Source organism: Hyla sarda, chromosome 1 (genome assembly GCF_029499605.1).
Source record: "Hyla sarda isolate aHylSar1 chromosome 1, aHylSar1.hap1, whole genome shotgun sequence".
In the NCBI taxonomy this organism is placed as follows: domain Eukaryota; kingdom Metazoa; phylum Chordata; class Amphibia; order Anura; family Hylidae; genus Hyla; species Hyla sarda.
The window spans coordinates 557,543,719-557,564,256 of NC_079189.1; the positions used below are offsets into that span (position 1 = coordinate 557,543,719).

Consider the following 20,538-nt stretch of genomic DNA (forward strand, 5'->3'; position numbering starts at 1 on the left):
GTGTTGAATGACTGTTTATGAAATCCCTGTGTATTGTAGATGTAGCGGAGGGGAAAGAAACTGTTTATGTTACAGGACAGAATACAATTATTTAAGTCTAATTTGCTCCAGATTTCCCCCGATTTATTAATTTCTCCTCCTAGCATACTGCGGGGTGCAGCTGCTTCTAATTCTTGGTGAAGAAATTGTTCGGGATGAGGCATAGAGACGAGCTTCTCTGGCACGGGGGGACGAAGGAAACGCATAGAGCCCCTCACAGCAAAGCCCTTTCCGATTCTTTCAGCTAGCTAATTATATCAATATAGTGGTAGTTACTTTAGATTCTTCCTAAGTAGGTGCAGATGTAGCAGAGCAGAGTTTGTCATGTGACATGCAGTGTAGTGATTTTCCACAGGACTGCAGATTAAACGAGATGATATCACAAAAGAAAAATTTGAAGGGGACCTGTCACGTTAAAAACGCAGCCCAATCTGCAGGCACAATGTTATAGAGCAGGAGAAGCTAAGCAGAATGATATATAGTTTTATAGAAAAAGTTTCAGTAGAACTTGTCATTTGTTCACGTAAACCTCTGATTATTCTGGGCTAAGGAGTCAAGTGGGCGGTGCTACTCAGTGGGTGACAGCTCTCTATATGCACACTTATACACAGAGAGCTGTCAATCAAAAAGTAGGACTACCTACATGACTAATTAGTCCAGAATAAGTAGTCAAGTGGGCAACAGAGAGCTGTCAGTCACTGATTAGCACCGCCTACATTTCTACTTAGCCCAGAATGAGCAGAGATTTACATGAATAAATGACAAGTTATCCTGGAACCTTTCTTAATAAACTATATATCAATCTGCTCAGCTCCTCCTGCTTTATAACATGGTGCCTGCAGACTAGACTGTGTTTTCAATATGACAGGTGCCCTTTAAGGACTCTTGGATACGCCTATACTAGTTATGCTTTGTACATATCCCATTTTCTCAGTTGGCTATTTCCGGCCACCTCCGGCCTGTTTGCAGCCAGGGGAAGTAGTCAGGAAAGTAGTTGAATCATGGAAGTTACGCAGTTGGCATAACTTAGGTTGAATTACTCAGAGTAATCCTGCGACCTATACGGTTTACGTAACTAACTTCCAGAGTTTCATAAACAGAGCACGCCATTTGCGTTACTCCCATTAAAGTCAATTGGCGTTACAAAAATTGCCTAACTTCCCCGCTTCAGCTGTATTTGGATTTCCTAACCACTGGAAAAAGCCATAAGGAGGATATGGGACAACCCCTTTGAATGGATGCAAACAACATGGCTGCTTTCTTCCGAAAACAGCGTTACATCTGTCCTCAGGTTGTGTGCAGTATTACAAAACTGCTACAAAGCAGCTGAGCTGCAATACCACACTCAACCTGAGGACAAGAGTGGCACAGTGTTTGGAAGAATGCAGCTTTGTTTTCATAGTCCTGGACAACCCCTTTGGCATTCACAGACGTTTTATCTGACTGATCTCATATTACGGAAGTATTCTCGTCATATGTTGTCGTGGCATGTGGCGTCATACACAGTACACACAACACTATAATACAGAACTGTAGACACATTGGGGGAGATTTATCAAAACCTGTCCAGAGGAAAAGTTGCTGAGTTGCCCATAGCAACCAATCAGATTGCTTCTTTCATTTTTGTAAAGGCCTCTGAAAAATGAAAGCAGCGATCTGATTGGTTGCTATGGGCAACTCAGCAGCTTTTCCTCTGGACACGTTTTGATAAATCTCCCCCATTGCGTGCACATGGCTGTTCTTTGTGTATGACAATTTCAGCTCTGCTACATCTGCATCTGCACACAGTTACAGTTAACCAGGGTGCAATTGGGTGCAACCCCTATAGCTAAGCTACCGACTACTCACTACTACAGTGTTTCCCAACCAGGGTGCCTCCAGCTGTTGCAAGACTACAACTCCCAGCAAGCCCAGACAGTCATTGGCTGGCCATCAGTCATATAACTTGTCCTTTCCTAATCCATGGCCTGGGGCTATACTTATGATGATAGTACGGATGCTTTTTTGTAAAGCTATAAGCAATAATGAATTTTTTTATTTTTTTTATTTTTTGCTTTTTTTCAGTCTCCTCTCGAACATGTCTTTTAAAAAAAAACTTCACCTCATAATAATCATGTTCACACCTCACGATGTCCTGTGTTCGCGCAGGTGGTTGTCAGTGATCTCAGCTTCAGAGACTTTCATGTTCAAAGGCAAAGGTTGACCCCCATGAGAGTCTCTTAATTTTTTCTCCTAATGGTTTGAGTGTCTTATCTGTACTTTGCAAATGAGACACCTGAGACACGGCTCAAAGAGGAGGCCAGATCTGAGGGGGTCTTAGGGGAAGGTGTTGTGACAGGAGGCGGCGGGAACCAGATGTCTGGGAGGAGGAGGCCCATTCTCCTCAGCAGGCCTGCTTTGACTGGTGGCAGCGCTCCTGAGGAAAATAGGATGGGGCACCCATCTACAGGTATATCCCCCAAAACTAGCGGGGAAGACAGTTCATGGGAAGTCTTAATATGCTGCTCAGGTTTCTCTATTTCATATTTCATCTTACATATGTTTCTGAGAAACATGGATGACAACCATTACAGGATCAATATATCTATTTATAGGGCCTATACCTCAGGGGGAGGTGTCAGATTGTATCATCTAACTATTATCTATCTGCTATCTATCTATCGATCTATCTCATATCTATCTATCTATATATCTATTTCATATTGATCTATCTTATCTATTATCTATCCATTTATTTATTTATCTACACTGCCTTGCAAAAGTTTTCACCCCCCTTGACTTTTTTCGTATTTTGGTGCCTCACAACTTGGAATTAACATGGATTGTTTGAGGATTGAGATCATTTAATTTACAGAACATACCCACAATTTCAAAGATGTTTATTTAAAAAAAAATGTATTTACTAGCTGAGTACCCGGCGCTGCCCGTTTTTTCCTACCCTATCCTTGTATTGGAGGAAAAGCAAGAAAGTTCTCATATCCCATCCTTAAATCCTAACCCCATATCCTCTCATATCCTGACCCCAAATCCCCTCCTCATATTCCGACATCATATCCTGTTCTTATATCCTGTCCTCATATCCCGTCCTCACATCCTGTCCCCATATCCCAACCTCATATCTCCACCTCATATCCCGTCCTCATATCCCGACCTCATATCCTGACCTCATATCCATCCCTATAGCCCATCCCCATATCCCATCCCCATATCCCAACCTCATATCTCGTCCTCATATCCCATCCTCATATCCCGTTCCTATATCCCGACCTCATATCCCGTCCCCATATCCTGTCCCCATATCCCATCCCCATATCCCGTCCCCATATCCCAACCTCATATCCCGTCCCCATATCCCATCCTCATATCCCGTCCCCATATCCTGACCTTATATCCCGTCCCCATATCCCGACCTCATATCCTGACCTCATAGCCCGTCCTCATATCCTATCCTCATATCCTGTCCTCATATCCCATCCTCATATCCTGTCCTCATATCCCATCCTCATATCCCATCCTCATATCCCATCCTCATATCCCGTCCTCATATCCCGACCTCATATCCCGTCCCCATATCCCGTCCCTATATCCCGACCTCATATCCCGTCCCCATATCCTGTCCCCATATCCCATCCTCATATCCCATCCTCATATCCCGACCTCATATCCCGTCCCCATATCCCGTCCCTATATCCCGACCTCATATCCCGTCCCCATATCCTGTCCCCATATCCCATCCCCATATCCCGTCCCCATATCCCAACCTCATATCCCGTCCCCATATCCCATCCTCATATCCCGTCCCCATATCCTGACCTCATATCCCGTCCCCATATCCCGACCTCATATCCCGTCCTCATATCCTATCCTCATATCCTGTCCTCATATCCCATCCTCATATCCTGTCCTCATATCCCATCCTCATATCCCATCCTCATATCCCATCCTCATATCCCGTCCTCATATCCCGTCCTCATATCCCGACCTCATATCCCGTCCCCATATCTCGACCTCATATCCCGTCCTCATATCCTGTCCTCATATCCCATCCTCATATCCTGTCCTCATATCCCATCCTCATATCCCGTCCTCATATCCCGGCCTCGTATCATGTCTTCATATGCCATCCCCATATCTAATCCTTACTAATCCTCATATCCTGTCCTCAGGTGGGGCTGCGCTGTTGTCAAGATATTGTAAGCTTAAAATAAAAGGAGTGTGACTTAAAGTGTGGGCGTGTCTTTGCGGGCATGGAGCATGGAATGTGGGCAGGGTGCGGTTTGCCAGCCGGACTGACGCATTCACCAGGAGATGCATAGCGGAGCTTATGGAGTTAGGCACCAGAAGTCCTATATACTTGCATGGGACTTGAAACAAAAACCCCATCCTTCACATATAGGGAGTAGGTTAGGGGGTTAATTTAACTATTATATATTTTTATTTGACATATAAGTAACATGTGACCAAGTATTATCGAAATATCTCCAGCTGTTCGGAAGTTATGCTGGAACATACATTTCCCATATATTTGCATTGGACTTTAAACAAAAACCCCAACCCTCGCAAATGAGGATAGGTTAGAGTGAAATTAACTATCCTATACTTTTAGTGGACATATAAGTAACATGTGACTGAGTATTATCCAAATATATCCAGCCGTTTGGAAGTTATGCAGTAACATAAATTTCCCTTAGACTTGTATGGGACTTTAACCTGTTAAGGACCAAGGGCGTAAACTTACGCCCCTAGTCCCGCTCTCGTGATATAACGCGGGGTCCCACGGTGACCCCGCATCATATCACGGCGGGCCTGGCGTCATAGTGAAGCCGGGACCCGCCGCTAATAGCGCGCGGCACTGATCGCAGTGCCGCGCCCTATTAACCCTTTCGCCGCGCGCTCAAAGCTGAGCCGCGCGGCTAAAAGTGAAAGTAACAGGGAGCTGTTCGGGATCGCCGTGGTATAATCGCGGCATCCCGAACAGCTGTACTTCAGGAGGAAGGTCTCTTACCTTCCTTCCTGCAGTCCGATCGCCGAATGAATGCTTCAAGCCTGAGATCCAGACTTGAGCATTCAATCGGGGGATATAATATGGCATAAGAAAAGTGTAAAAAAAAATCATTAACCCTTTCAATGATCCCTTCCCCTAAGAAAAGTTTGAATCACATGGCATTTCCAAGAATAAAAAAAAAAAAAAGATTGTAAATAAAAATAAACATATGTGGTATCGCCGCGTGTGGAAATGTCCGAATTATAAAAATATACCGCTTTTTAAACCGCACGTTCAATGGCGTACGCACAAAAAATTCCAGAGTCCAAAATAGCTTATTTTTGGTCACTTTTTATATCATGAAAACATGAATAAAAAGCGATCAAAAAGTCTGATCAATGCAAAAACTTCAGATCACGGTGCAAAAAATTAACCCTCATAGCCCCCTCAACACAGAAAAATAAAAAAGTTATAGGGCTCAGAAGATGACAATTTTAAACGTATAAATTTTCCTGCATGTATTTATGATTTTTTTCCAGTAGTAATACAAAATCACACCTATACAAGTAGGGTATCATTTTAACCGTATGGACCTAGAGAATAAAGAAAAAGTGTCATTTTTAACGAAAAATGTACTACGTAGAAACGGAAGCCCCCAAAATTACAAAATGGCATTTTTTTTTCAATTTTGTCACACAATGATTTTTTTTCCGTTTCGCTGTAGATTTTTGGGTAAAAAGACTGATGTCATTACAAAGTAGAATTGGTGGTGCAAACAATACGCCATAATACAGATTTTTAGGTGCAAAATTGAAAGAGTTATGATTTTTTAAAGGTGAGGAGGGAAAAACAAAATTGCAAAAAACGAAAAACACCTGGTCCTTAAGGGGTTAAAGAAAAACCCCAACCCAACATGTGTGCCAAGTTTCATGTTAATATCTTCAGCCGTTTGGAAGTGATGCTGGGACACACACACACACACATTGGCCCATATTTACTTAGAGTGGAGTGTAGTTTTCTTTGTGGGTTCTAATTCCCTACAATTTATTTTCCACGGTATTTTCTAAGGTTTCCCTACATTTTCCACTTTCCCTACACTTTGCTTTTTTTACACATGCTCTGATCTGTCTGGTTTTCCTCAGCTGAAATCCACCACATTTTCTGTGGAAACCTTTATAAATGTGTTTTTGTGTAAATGTCGGGGACACACCCCTTTAAAGTGACCACGCCCCTTTCCCCTGACGGCCATGCTCCTTTTTGGGGTTTTCTTGGTAAAATGGAGAGTTAGTCGGGTTTTTTTCAATTCTGATGCAAATTCTGGTGCAAATTCTGATGCAGACAGAATTTCTGGTGCAATGCCCCAGAATCTAGCGCACGACCCAACATAAAGCCATAAAGCCAACCTCAATTAAGTGTACAGCTTATTATTGTACTATTTACAGATACTCCAGCCTCTGCTGTAGAACTCTGCAGCTCCTCCAGGATTACCTTAGGTCTCCTTGCCCGGTCCGTGAGTTTTGGTGGGCGGCCATCTCTTGGCAGGTTTGCTGTTGTGCCATGTTCTTTCCATTTGGTTATGATAGATTTGATGATGGTGCTCCTGGGGATAATCATAGATTCGGATATTTTTTTATAACCTAACCCTGACTTGTACTTTTCAACAACATTGTCCCTTGCTTGTTTGGAGAGTTCCTTGGTCTTCATGGCAGTGTTTGGTTACTGATGCCTCTTGCTTAGGTGTTGCAGCCTCTGGGGTCTTTCAAAAAAGGTATGTATATGTAATGACAGATCATGTGACTCTTAGACTGCACATAGGTGGACATCATTTAACTAATTATGTGATTTTCTGAAGGTAATTGGTTGCATCAGAGCTCTTTATGGGCTTCGGAACAAAGGGGGTGAATACATACGCACATGACAATTTTCTGTTTTCTATTTCTAAACAATAGTTTTATTTATATATTTTTCTCATTTCACTTCAACCAACTTAGACTATTGTGTTCTGATAAATCATAGTTACATAGTTACATAGTTAGTATGGTTGAAAAAAGACATATGTCCATCAAGTCCAACCAGGGAATTTAAGGGAAGGGTGTAAGGGGATAAGGGGAAGGGATGTAGTTTTATAATTCTGCATAAGCATTAATGTTATTTTGTTCCAGGAATGTATCTAACCCTGTTTTAAAGTTGTTAATTGTTCCTGCTGTGACCAGTTCCTGAGGTAGACCGTTCCATAAATTCATTATCATATCCCCCCTTAAACGTCTCTTCTCAAGACTAAACAATTGTAACTCCTTTAATCGCTCCTCATAGCTAAGATGTTCCATGCCCCATATTAGTTTAGTCGCGCGTCTCTGCACCCTTTCCAACTCCGGAGTGTCACTTTTATGAACAGGCGACCAAAACTGAACAGCATATTCCAGGTGAGGCCGTACCAATGCTTTATAAAGGGGGAGTATTATGTCCCTGTCCCTTGAGTCCATGCCTCTTTTGATACATGACAATATTCTGCCGGCTTTGGAAGCAGCAGCCTGACATTGCATGCTATTCTGTAGTCTGTGATCTACAAGTACACCCAGATACTTCTCTACCAGTGACTCTGCCAGTTTAATCCCCCCTAAGACATACGATGCATGCAGGTTATTAGTACCCAGATGCATAACTTTACATTTATCCACATTGAATCTCATTTGCCAAGTGGATGCCCAGACACTTAGTCTATCCAAGTCATCTTGTAATTTATGCACATCCTCTATAGACTGTACCGTGCTACAAAGCTTGGTGTCATCTGCAAAGATAGAAACAGAGCTGTTAATACCATCCTCTATATCATTGATAAATAAATTAAACAGCAGCGGGCCCAGTACTGAACCTTGGGGTACACCACTAATAACCGGGGACCAATCAGAGTACGAATCATTGACCACCACTCTCTGAGTACGATCCATGAGCCAGTGTTCAATCCAGTTACAAACTAAAATTTCCAAACCCAAAGACCTTAACTTACCTGTCAGACGTCTATGAGGGACAGTATCAAATGCTTTAGCAAAATCCAGAAACACTATATCCACAGTCATTCCTCTGTCAAGGCTTCTACTCACCTCTTCATAAAAGCAAATTAGATTGGTTTGACAACTTCTATCCTTAGTAAACCCATGCTGGCTATCACTTATCACAAAACATTGAACTTAAGGCTGTAATGTACCAAAATACGAAAACAGTCAAGGGGAATGACTACTTTTGCAAGGCACTGTATGTTAGTATATCTATGTAAGGTGTCAGATTCAACTTTAGAATCCCCAATGTGAACTTTTTCCCATGATCTATTATCTGTCTATCAATCTATTTATCTAACTATCGCCTATCTATTATCTATTTATTTATCTTTCTATCTATCTATTATCTATCTATCTATCTATTATCTATTTATTTATCTTTCTATCTATCTATTATCTAGCTATCGCCTATCTATCTATCTCATATCTATTTATATACCTCATATCTATTTATCTATCTCATATCTATCTATCTCATATCTATCTATCTACTATCTGTCTGTCTATCTAACTATCTTTCTCATATCTATCTATCTATCTATCTATCTATCTCTTATCTATCTATCTATCATGTATCTATCTATTTTTCCATCTCATATCTATCTCCTATCTATCTCATATCTATTTATCTATCTACCTTATCGCGGTGGGACGGTCCAAGCTATTTGACCGCCGGCGGAGACAAATTTGTGAGCTAAGTGCCTCACTATCTCATAGTTTCACATTTGCATCTATTACCCCATAGCTGTATAGCTCTCCATGTTTTACCTGCATGTTCATGTTTCACCTATATCCTTGTGCTGGCAGTGTGCTGCTGCATTCTTCTGTTGCTATTTATCTATCTATCTCATATCTATCTATCTATTATCTATCTATCATCTATCTATCTATCTCTTATCTATCTATCTATCTATCTATATATCTCATATTCATTTATCTATCTATCTATCTGTCTATCTATCTATCTTTCCATCTCATATCTATCTATCTATCTATCTATCTATCTATCTATCTATTTATCTAACTATTGCCTATCTATTATCTATCTATTTATATATCTATCTATCTATCTAACTTCTATCTATCATCTATCTTTTATGTATCTATTATCTATCTATCTCCTATCTATCTATCTCTATCCCATATGTATCTCATATTTATCTATCCATTTATCCACCAAACGGTTGACACAGAGGAAACATATTTGTTTAATTTTTGGCTGATAAATTTTGAGCTATTTTGTGTGTTCCGGCCTCTACCCCCACCTCTTGTATTGTGGCTACATTCCTTCTATAAACATCCCTTGTCTGGATGAAGAGGTAAAAATGCTTTGCAGGACTGGACAGTTTTATCTGTGTGTCAAATGAAAAAAAAAATCTGAATAAATCCGATACAGATTGTTACCTCTGGAAATTTACACCAACAAAAACAGGCGCAGAGAAGACAGCACATGTGCAAACACTGTTCTCCAAACATGGAGTACCGCTCAGAAGAAAGGCATCAGTGATCAGCTTGCCGTCACTGACCCTCATTCACCTTATGTAGTCTTTCTGAATCATCCTGTTCTAAACATGACATGTAGACCAGTGTTTTCCTACCAGTGTGTCTTAAGCTGTTGCAAAACTACAAGTTCCAGCATGCCCAGACAGTCAACGTAGTTTTGCAAAAGCTGGACGCCCATTGGTTGGGAAACACTGATGTACACAATACAATTCCTGTATTAATCTCATGTACATATGTGTGTTCTGCAACACTCTGTCTGGAGATGTTTATTCGATATATGTGTCAACACTTGCCAACCCAGTTGGTGTAATGTGATTTGCAACCTGTTGAGGCTTTTGTTAGTCTTTCGTGCATGTATTTTAAATTTGATTCCTTAAAGCGTTACTGTCATTTAAAAAAAAAAGTATTATTTTTACTTGTCACACAGAAATGTCAAAAATTTTGATCAGTCTGGGTCTCAGTGCTGAGTCCCTCACTGATCTCTAGATATAACCATGAGAATAAAGCAGCTCTGTTGTTTAATCTATGAGCTCAATCTGTCTCATTACAGGAGACAGGCACCATAGACTTTCTTTACATGTTTTTTTTTTGTAACGTGTCTAGCTTCTGTAGTTGGCTCCTAAATCCCTCTGTTCTATTGCTCACTCATTCTGCCATCCACCTCTCAGAAAGGGGTGTGTCTGAGGCCGCCTTCACTCACCATGCATTCACTTCCTCCCTGAGTCTGCTGTGCTGGACCTCTTCGTCCAGTCACTGCAGGCTTCTCTTTAACCCCCTCCTCTCTTTTTCCATGCAGTCTGATAGGACAGGAGTGAGCACGGAGGAGTACTAGTCCTGCCCTCACTTCCTGGACTTTGAACCAGCCTGTACTTAAGCTGGGGCAAAGATGATGCGTCATCCGGACAGGATTGTGTTCCGGATGGTACGGGGACCCATAGTGGCCTTTTTTATGATTTCTATAAAAAAGGAGATATATTTTTCTTATGAAGTATATTAGACAGTGCCCATTTAAATCCTACCTAAAGACCTGCCTTACAAACTTGAGAAAGGACCAAGGTTATAGGGCCAAATGCTGCCATTATTTGTGTGTAATGAATGTTCTGCACCTAAATGTATGGATCCACCCATCAAGTTGGACACAACCTATATAAAATAAAGTAGAACACTGGGGCACACTTCTCATAACATCTAGCGCCCCCTGCAGCTTTCCTCTGGTCTTTGGCTGTCCTTCTCTCACTCGCACTGTGATCATCTCATTTACTATTTAACATTAATGCATATGCAGCACTATAGATGACATCCCTTCCCTTCACCACCTTGGTTGAACTTAAACTGTACTATGTAATATACAGTAACATGCCTCATTTATATAATAATGCATTCTGTTCAATGTGTTCATACATCTATATTTGCCTTGGTCTAGGACTGTCTATAGACTCAGGCCTGTACATTTATACAGTTCTTCATTGCTTTGACTCTTAGACATCTCTCCCCCGGAGATCTGGTCTGATAGAACAAGCTGACTGATACTCTTATTAATATGAAAAATGTGTGAAAATAAATAACTTTTTGTTAATATGTTTTACTACAATATGGTCGGATAATAAAGTGAACATAAAGCCCAGTCAGGCTGTACATATTGCCTCTAATGATTTCAAATTCCATATGAAATTGTTTAAATCTGCTTTTCCCTTCAGTCACTGCATTTTATGACATTATATTAAAATAAAATATAAAAAAAATAATCAATTAAAATATTTTTGAGCAGAGAAGATTGTCTCAGCACCTGCGCTCCATGATCTGCCTGGTTATCTTTGTCTGCACTCCCATAGACGGCCATGATGGCTGTTACCCGTTACATATGCGCTATCCATAAAATATAGGGAGATGTGAGTTGCAGCTGTTTTACATATGCCGGCACTTCATCTGTTTATCGTGTTACTTGTTTGGTGGATTTGGCAGAACACCATAGTGTGAAAGACTGTGCCGCTGAAGTATGTTAAGTATCCAGCACATTGACTTGGCACAAGTGACTAGTTAACTCTGTTTTGCTTCATGTAATCTCTCGGTTATTGACACCAGTAAAACATGTTCCATGTGCCCCGCAGCTATTGGATGCATGTGTCACCGAGTCGGACTCATAATGTCAGTGTGCCCCTGTATGCACTCACATTGTTTCATTTTCCTATCTGTTCTTCTCATGTTGCAATGCACCAATGGTGAGGACTTCCAGGACAGATTTCCCTTGTCAACTCCTATTGTCCAAATTGGTTTTCAGAATAAACATTTTAAGGGATGGTTGACTTTGAATGATCTCTACTTGTTAGAAGGGTTTCTTGACAAAAAGCTGATCAATTAAATAGTAAAGGCTCCTTTACGTGGGCCAGTTATTGGCTGATTGAACATTTGTAGGAACACTTAATCCCATTAACTGGCTGGCGATAAATAACCCGGAGATTGTCCATGTGTCCCAGCATGTGGTTGGTTGAACTGTGAGAATTCTCAACCAATCTCGTTAATCAGCACTCATTATTTTGCCTGTGTAAAAGGGCCTTAAGTATTCAATTCCCTGCAGCACCCCTAAAGAGAAAATTAGGTATCACATAGTGGCTTTCTAAATCAAGATATTGCTTGTGTAATGATGGACAGGACTGGTCCTCCAGAGGAAGAGATGCTCTTTGTAACCGCTCTCCACTTTTGACAAGTGATGAGGATCCTAGGGGAACCCTATATGAGTGGGAAAATATATGAAAATGTTTTTTTCCGAACTCCATTTAAGGGTAGTAAAGTAGAAGCTTATATGATGTGCTGAAAAGTATATTAGTCTAACACAAAAAGTAAACTTGTACATATTCCCCTGGAAGTCGCTGGTGAGATTTGTATGTAAATGTTTCTGAAGGTTCCTCCAGTGTAATTTAATTTTTCAATTAAAGAATTTAGGCATTTTGTCCCTTTAACATGTATTAAATTCTTACTCATCTTCTTTGTGAACAGGAGTTATTTATATTACAAATACCCTTTACTGATTTTAAAGTGTACCTGTCATTTAAAAAACATGAATCTCCTGGGGCCATCTAGCCTCCGTAGATGACCCTATTGACTTACAGTGGTTTGAGATTGCTATTGTACACTTCTTCTTGCTTGTTCTAATGATTGGTGGGAGTCTCAGCACTGAGTGAGACCCCGACTGATCAAAACTTTGTGACATGTCAAAAGTTTTTTTTTAATGACAAGGGCAATTCAATCAGATAAGAAAAGAGACAGTCAGAGCCAGAATATAGGCAGATCTAGTTGGAAAGATAGCGGTTCTAAGGAAAATTTACATTTGTATTTATATGTAAATTATGATATTTATACATTAATCGGGATGACAAAGTTGTGTGAGTGAGAGGATGAAGATGTTGGAAGAAGCTTTCCACCATTTTCTTTAAGACTGGACAGACATTTAAAGCCATACCCTAAAGCTGTGGCCAATATGATGGGTGGACTCTTTGGCACAAATTTGTTCCTACAGGTTCCTAAGATTTAAATCTATTTATAAAATGTAAAGTTTATCTTGTGCTCAGTTAGTTACAGAATAATGGGAGATGTCACAGCTTTTATGGTCGCGTTACAAGGACAGTTTGCTGTTTTTCCCGTACATGGATTCTTTCCTATGATCTTTAGTTGGTATTAGTGAAACAGAGAAACTGACCAAAGGAAGTTATAAATCAAAAAATGTCTTATTTACAAGAAAAAACAAACACATGTATGTATTTGTGAAGAGTCTGGAAAATAAAAGTACCTGATGAATCCCTAAGTCTGTTCGTCACAGTTACCAACGTTTCCCAACTTTCCTAAATTCCTTCACTTAAGTCAAACAGACATCCTCCCAGCTCGCCCCGGGGACTGGGAGCCATCGTCTATAATGGCTTTTGGCTTTATGGGTAACGTCTCCCTGCCCTGTTCTCCCTCTGGTCCCTAATCAGATTATCCTAAGTGTCCGCTACAGTTATGTTTGTTAAGAAACAAATCTCTTAGGTCACTTAGACAGGAAGTGATGTCACCTGATTGACAGGTAGTAAAATATTGTTTAGAGCAGAAGGGGGCATCACAAAGGGAAATCACTATGGCCCAGGTTTATCAAACTGTGTGAGAGAAAAAATAGAGTGATTTTTCCACAACAACCAATCACAGCTCAGCTTTCACTTTATCAGAGCTCGTTAGCTGAGCTGTGATTGGTTAATATGGGAAAATCACTCTATTTTATTCTCTCACACAGTTTGATAAATCATATATATCTATTATCTATCTTTCTGTCTATCTACATAAGTCGCATAGTGTTTTGTCTCTTAAATCTACCTAGCTGCAGGCAACAGATTAAATCAAAAGTCTATAGGTCCAGCTACTAAAGGGAGGAGAGAAGTGCATAGCTGAGCACTTCTCCCAGCTCATTGAAGCGATCCGGCGGGTCTATATGATATGTTGAGAGATAGTGATACTTCAATGGCAAGAGTTGGTTCAAGTACAACCTGTTCCTTCAAAAACTCTTAGGTCACTTAGACAGGAAGTGATGTCACCTGATTGACAGGTAGTAAAATATTGTTTAGAGCAGAAGGACACACAAAAGGAAATCACTATGGCCCAAGTTTATCAAACTGTGTGAGAGAAAAAATCTTCAATGGCAAGAGTTGGTTCAAGTACAACCTGTTCCTTAAAAATTAAATTTTGCATTCTTTATACATTTTTTAGAAAAATTAACTATTCTTTTTTTCTTCACTCTAGGTATATTGGAGATAACATCTGTGGATGTGGGGGGGATTGTGGCCATCAAAGCCATCAACAGCAATTATTATTTAGCCATGAGCAAAAAAGGCAAAGTATATGGCTCTGTAAGTAACGATCTCTTATTTTTTTCTTAATATCTCTTAATTAAATTTTTTATGCTTTCTTTTTATTATTATTTTAATTCCAGTGTGAATTAATTCATTAACATTGATTACTAAACCTAGGTGGCTTATGTATTTGTCTCTTCATTTAATTATTGAATGTATTTTTACTTTACATTGTCATCTTCACACTTGTGGTCATTTTGTGGACAGCCAGTTGACAAACATGATATTTTTGGATGGGAGGAAGTGTGGGGCCAAGATGTGAAAATACTATAGACTGTAGTAAACAGAGACAATTTTAGTAGCCACCACATCAGGTCTTAGATAGGCAGCATGATGGCTCAGTGGTTTGCACTGTTGCCTTGTAGTGCAGTAGTTCGGGTCCAAATCTGACCAGCATCTTCATAGAGTTTGTTTGTTCTCCTCATAAAAACGTCCCATAGGTGTAAATATTCTGAGTGTGTATGTTTTTGTCTGGGAAAGGTATAGAGAAAAAGGACAGGTCAGCCTTTCATAATGCTGGGGTTTTCTCTGTGCTGGCTCCACTCCTGGTCTTGGCTAAAAATACCAAATACTGACCAAAATACTACATGTGAACCCAGCCTTAAAGAGATTTCCTGGACTTAAAGGAATTTTTCAAGAAACTCCAATACTTACCCCCATGCCTCCCTGTTGAAGAAAGAAACTGCATACTTACCTTACTTGCTCCTCTGGCTCTGCAACTTTCAAATTTTTTGGTTGTTGCTCATGTGTTGTCCTTTTTTCCGGTGAACCACACAGGAGCAGCGACTGGAAAATATGATAGCTGCAACAGGAGTAAGTGAGGTAAGTATACAGACATTTGTGTTTTTAATGGAGCATTAATATGTACAAAACTCAATATGTATATATATCTATATCTATCTATCTATCTATATATATATATATATATATATATATATATATATATATATATAGATATATGTTGCAGTATAACTTCCAAATGGCTGGAGATATTTTCATAAAACTTGGTACACATGTTATGAGGGATATGAGCACGAGATATGAGGACAGGATTGAATGACGAGATATGAGGCTGGGATATGAGGACAGGATATGATGCCGGGATATGAGGCTGGCATATGAGGTCAGGATATTAGGAGGGAGATGAGCTTGAGATATGAGGAGGGAATATGAGGTCAGAACATGAGGACAGGATATGAGGACTAGAGCATTATTGTTTATTTTCTTCTCCCACAAGTAGGAAGACCGGGCAACATCGGATACTAGTAGTTAAAATATTTGGTGTATGCTCCATATTGAAAAGTATTCATAATGTATTTTTTTCTCTTTTCTATTAACAGAAAGAATTTAATATAGACTGTAAACTAAAAGAAAGAATAGAGGAGAATGGCTACAACACGTATGCATCTCTGACATGGAAAAATAATGAGAGACAAATGTTTGTGGCACTAAATGGGAAAGGAACCCCAAAGAGAGGACCAAAAACGAGGAGGAAAAACATGAACGCCCATTTTCTCCCCATGCCTTTATAACATTAAATGAAGGATTTGATGAATTTTTCGACTGCGGTCTTGTGAAGAACATTCTAAAGAACTTTCTACAGTTGTAAAAGAAAGATGTTTCTGGTGAACCATGAGCATCTTAGGACTTATGAGGACATTTTTTGTTGGTACAGTGTCATACATGTGACTATGGTGGGAATTATAAAAGCTGAATCTCCAGCTTGAAGAAACTTGTGGTGGGAAAGTTATTTATGGAATACTAAGTCAAATCCAAGATCATCAATACTTATTGGGGCCCAATGATTCAGCGAGAAGTCATCCATATAAGCAATTACCAGAAGCAATTGGGTCAACATTACAGGAATAATGGATTTTTCTGACTAGACATCCAAAAGAATGTATAGGATCAAGATGTGTAAACATGATCAAACTGTTCTAAAAAATGACTATTGTGTTATGCCTGTGTATTTTATCATCCCCTATCCCTACTCTGTTTCTTTGTAAGTTATTTATTTAATAGGATGTTTACTATGTCTCTTCAGTGTTTGAGTCGTGTGTCTACAATTTTGCATCTGTTTTAATCTCATTATTGAAAAGAGATGGGGCCTTATTTATCAAAACCAATACAAAAAAAAATGTCCTTGGTGCCCAAAGCAACCAATCACAATAAAGCATTTATTTTCCGAGAGTAGATGAAGAGCTGAAAGCTAAACTCTGATTGTTTGCTTTGGGAAAAGAGGGCTGTTTTGATACATGTGGCCCTTTTTTTCTGCTTAAACATCATAATATGGGACAATGTTCTAGTAATAAAAAAAGTGGAGACATTTATACATAAGAAAAAAAATAGAAAACACTATTTATCAGTCGATCGTATAGGCGTTAAATTAAAAGACAGGTTACTTTGGTGGACAAGCCTAAATTGTGAGGCTTTGATTATATTTTTTTCGGAATGAGAGTTTTGTAAGTCATCTAATGCCAGAGTATATTCATATTAGTAATGCATTAACATCTGTCATTTACAATTAATTATTATATTTTTTTTCTACCATGGTCATTTTGTAGTTACGGCTTGTAAGGACATAAAAAAAGGGACTCGCTGGGCCATATTAAATAAGCGGCATTACAGTTGATGTCACCAAGATAAGAGGAGGACTGGCTTTCTATTGCATTGAGATTGGCTCATGATGTAAACGTGACATCAAATTCTGATCTGTTTTGTGCCATTATAGTGCTGAGTGCACGGCTTCTACAAAATGAATGGATAATAACCTGTTTCGATTGGCTTTATTGTGGATGGGTCATATCAGGGGTGTAGCTAGGTAGAAAGGCTGGTCTGGTGTGTCGTGTCATTCCCCCCCCCCCGGGTACCAGCAGGGGGGCACCAACAAGCCACTCTGCTTTGGCTAGGATATTTAGTTAGAGAGCTAAAACATAGCACCTAAGAAGAAAAGCCTAGCTATGACCCTCGGGAAATATAGTATTATCTTGTGGCAGAAATTATATCGGTATCATATTTACCGCTTTTATTACAGTACTGTGTGTACCTCTTTTTAGATAATATAAGCCAATGGTCTCAGTTGTAATGCTGTGATAAAGTATATAATGCCTGATGTTTTGTAAGAGTCTATAATCTGAATTCTACATCAAAATCATCGTAGAATATGGAAAAAGAATCTCTGTATCGGAATAGAGTTGAAGAACTTAGGAAAAAGATATAAATATACCGTTATATACATTAAGCGCAATTTTGCCTAAAAAGTGCATATGACTTGATTATGTACGTTGTTTAAATACAGTCATATTTTAAGACCATTGGATAAATATATATATATATCTATTTTTGTAATAAAAAAATACAGATAATAAAATAACTAAGATTGAATACATTTAAATTAAATAAATATTGTTGCTATGTCAACAATTTAATCTTTTTATCTGAGACAATGAAAATAGACAGCAGCCCCTAGAGTATATTATGTGAAGCATTAAAAAAATATTTAAAAAATGGCTCTTATTCCTACCATCTATTTTAAATATTACAAAATGTCCAAATATGTCTTCCTTTTTCAAGACAAAATCAACTTATCTGAAGAAGACTTGTCAGACATGAATCAGCCCTCTCGCCCATTCTTCTTGTCTTCATCTAAAGAAATAATACTAAAAATATATCTTTTAAAATAAATACATTTTTGCTAATTCTCCCAGAAATGATCCACATTATCATTGTATAGTTTTATTTTTATGTCCTCCCTTTCATAAATAAGTCACACCATGTTTGGGTAATATTTGGCAAGAACGGTCATGTGAATTTATGCCCCAGGCATATGCAATTGTATGCCTATCCAATTGCATACATCTGCCATTGATGTAAAAAAGTTGTTTTATAAAAGCAATCCCCATCCAAATGCCCTATTAAGACATATGGATATCATAAGGTCTCCCCCTTCCTTAAAGGGGTACTTTGCTGCTCAGCGTATGGAACTAACTGTTCTGAATGCTGGAGCTGGCATCGGGAGCTCATGACGTCATAGCCCCACCCCCTCAATGCAAGTATATGCCACGCCCCCTCCCATAGACTTGCATTAAGGGGGTGGGGCTATGACGTCACAAGCTCCCGGCGCCGGCTCCAGCATTCGGAACAGTTTGTTCCAAATGCTGAGCAGTGGAGTACCCATTTAAGCCAGAATGGAGAGCCACTTGAGAACTGGACGTTTCCTATAATTATGAACTGTCATGTAACGATTGTATAATACAGTCTAAGCCCCCAGCCTGACATAAGCGCAGATTTCCTGGATCAGGGCTTGTTTACCGAGCCTATTACATGGCTGGGAATTGGGTATCTAGGGCCACACAAACAATCATTACATTGTTTATGTGGCCCTTTACTTCTTCAATTCATCAGACACACATTCCCTATTAAACAGGGCATTGTGTGGCCGACAAACAACAATGTCAAAATGTGAGATCAGCTGATGATGGGGCTTTTGCTCATTCATTAGCTGATGGTTGGACCTATTATATGGGCTAATAGGACCCTAATACATTTTTGCTGCAGGGGAAGCCTGGCAGGCCATGCCTTCCACCTGCAAAATCAGCTAATCCCCATGGGTGGTTAAACCAAACTGAAAGGGGTTGTCTCCGATTTGATTTGGCTTTTGGGTCCATGCATTACATATTTCGGGTATACACATGGATGGCCAGCATGAAGTGTTACGAATGAGTCGACAGATGGGGTTTCACTTGGCAATAACATGGTCACCAAGGATTAAAGTGCCCGTACACTATGGTGAAAAGTTGGCCAAAGCCACTTCGGCCTACTCTTTACTGTCTATGGGGACTTCCTGACTGCGGAGAGAAAGGGCTGGACATTTTGGAATTCAAGTGTTATCTAGTGTTAGATAAGCTACAGCCCAAGTTGTCTAATAGCAGCTTACCCCATCTCTCTCCACTACAGCACTTGAACCTTGCCGAATATTCATGTGCATTGGGAAATGAGAATAGATAGCTGCCGGCTGAACGAACATTTTGCCGACAGCTATTGCAGGTGTATGGCCACCACTACAGAATATGTAGCAATCAGCTGATTGCCCAATTGGCTTCCATTTAAAAAAGGGTTGACTTATGTAAAATTGTACACCCTTTGACAACGCTTTTTAATACAGTTGAGACAAATCTGAACTAATGTATACTGGCCAAATGGGCACTCTTTTGACATACATCAGGCTGATCAAAATCTATGGTCTGGTTGCCATATTCATCGGTATACATACTCAACATTGACACCAAAACATGCTATGAACCAATGTATTTATTTAAACCTTTCTTTTAGAACAGATGAGAACATCCTACCTTCCAGACATACCACAGGCATCACATGATTACACATACGAGGTTCTTCCCCAGTGTCCTTCTAAGATAAATGTAGTCTAATATTATTATTTTGTTAAAACACTTTATCTGGTAATATGAGATTATATTGATGCTGCAGTTTTATCTTCAAAATTTCTTGTAAAAAATATGTTTTATTTTTATTCTTTGGAAACTGTATTTTGGTACAAATGAGATACTAATGTGTTTTTACTAAAAATTTAACCACTAGAAATACTGGTCGTTTGTGGTTTTATAAGTTATTTGAGTCAATGCTTTTTACCAGCACTTCCAATGTAAAATCTTTTATTTAAATACTAGCTGTTTTAAAGGAGCTTTCCCATAAATTGCAAAATGGTTAGATTGTGCGGTCTTCCTCAATAAAGCTGATAACATAAGCGGTTTGTGAGGTCTGTGTCACGTCGCTCATACTTGTAGTGTCACCATTTTGGACTATTGTGTGTTTTGTGTATCCTACACATGCCTCAGTTCAGCTGTCTATAGGAAATCTACACTCACTGGCCACTTTATTAGGTACACTTTGCTAGTACTGTATCAGAACCCCTTTTGCCTTTATTCTTTATGGCTTACTTTCTAAAAGATGCAGGAATCATTCCCAAGAGATTCTATTCCATATGGACATGAAGCCATCACGCAGTTGCTGCAGAATTGTCAGCTCCACATCCATGATGAGAATCTCCTGTTCCACCTTA

The 20,538-nt window shown here is 39.4% G+C and overlaps 1 protein-coding gene across 1 annotated transcript in view; it reads left to right on the top strand.

Annotated features, from left to right (window-relative positions):
• The window catches only part of FGF10 (fibroblast growth factor 10), a 105,176-nt gene extending 84,959 nt beyond the window's left edge, over positions 1 to 20,217 (top strand). The window contains exons 2-3 of the mRNA XM_056542058.1: positions 14,347 to 14,453; positions 15,797 to 20,217. Of these exons, the coding sequence (XP_056398033.1) occupies positions 14,347 to 14,453; positions 15,797 to 15,988 (299 nt within the window). The 3' untranslated portion in view covers positions 15,989 to 20,217. The remainder of the gene's footprint in view (positions 1 to 14,346; positions 14,454 to 15,796) is intronic.
• Positions 20,218 to 20,538: the final 321 nt, after the last annotated feature.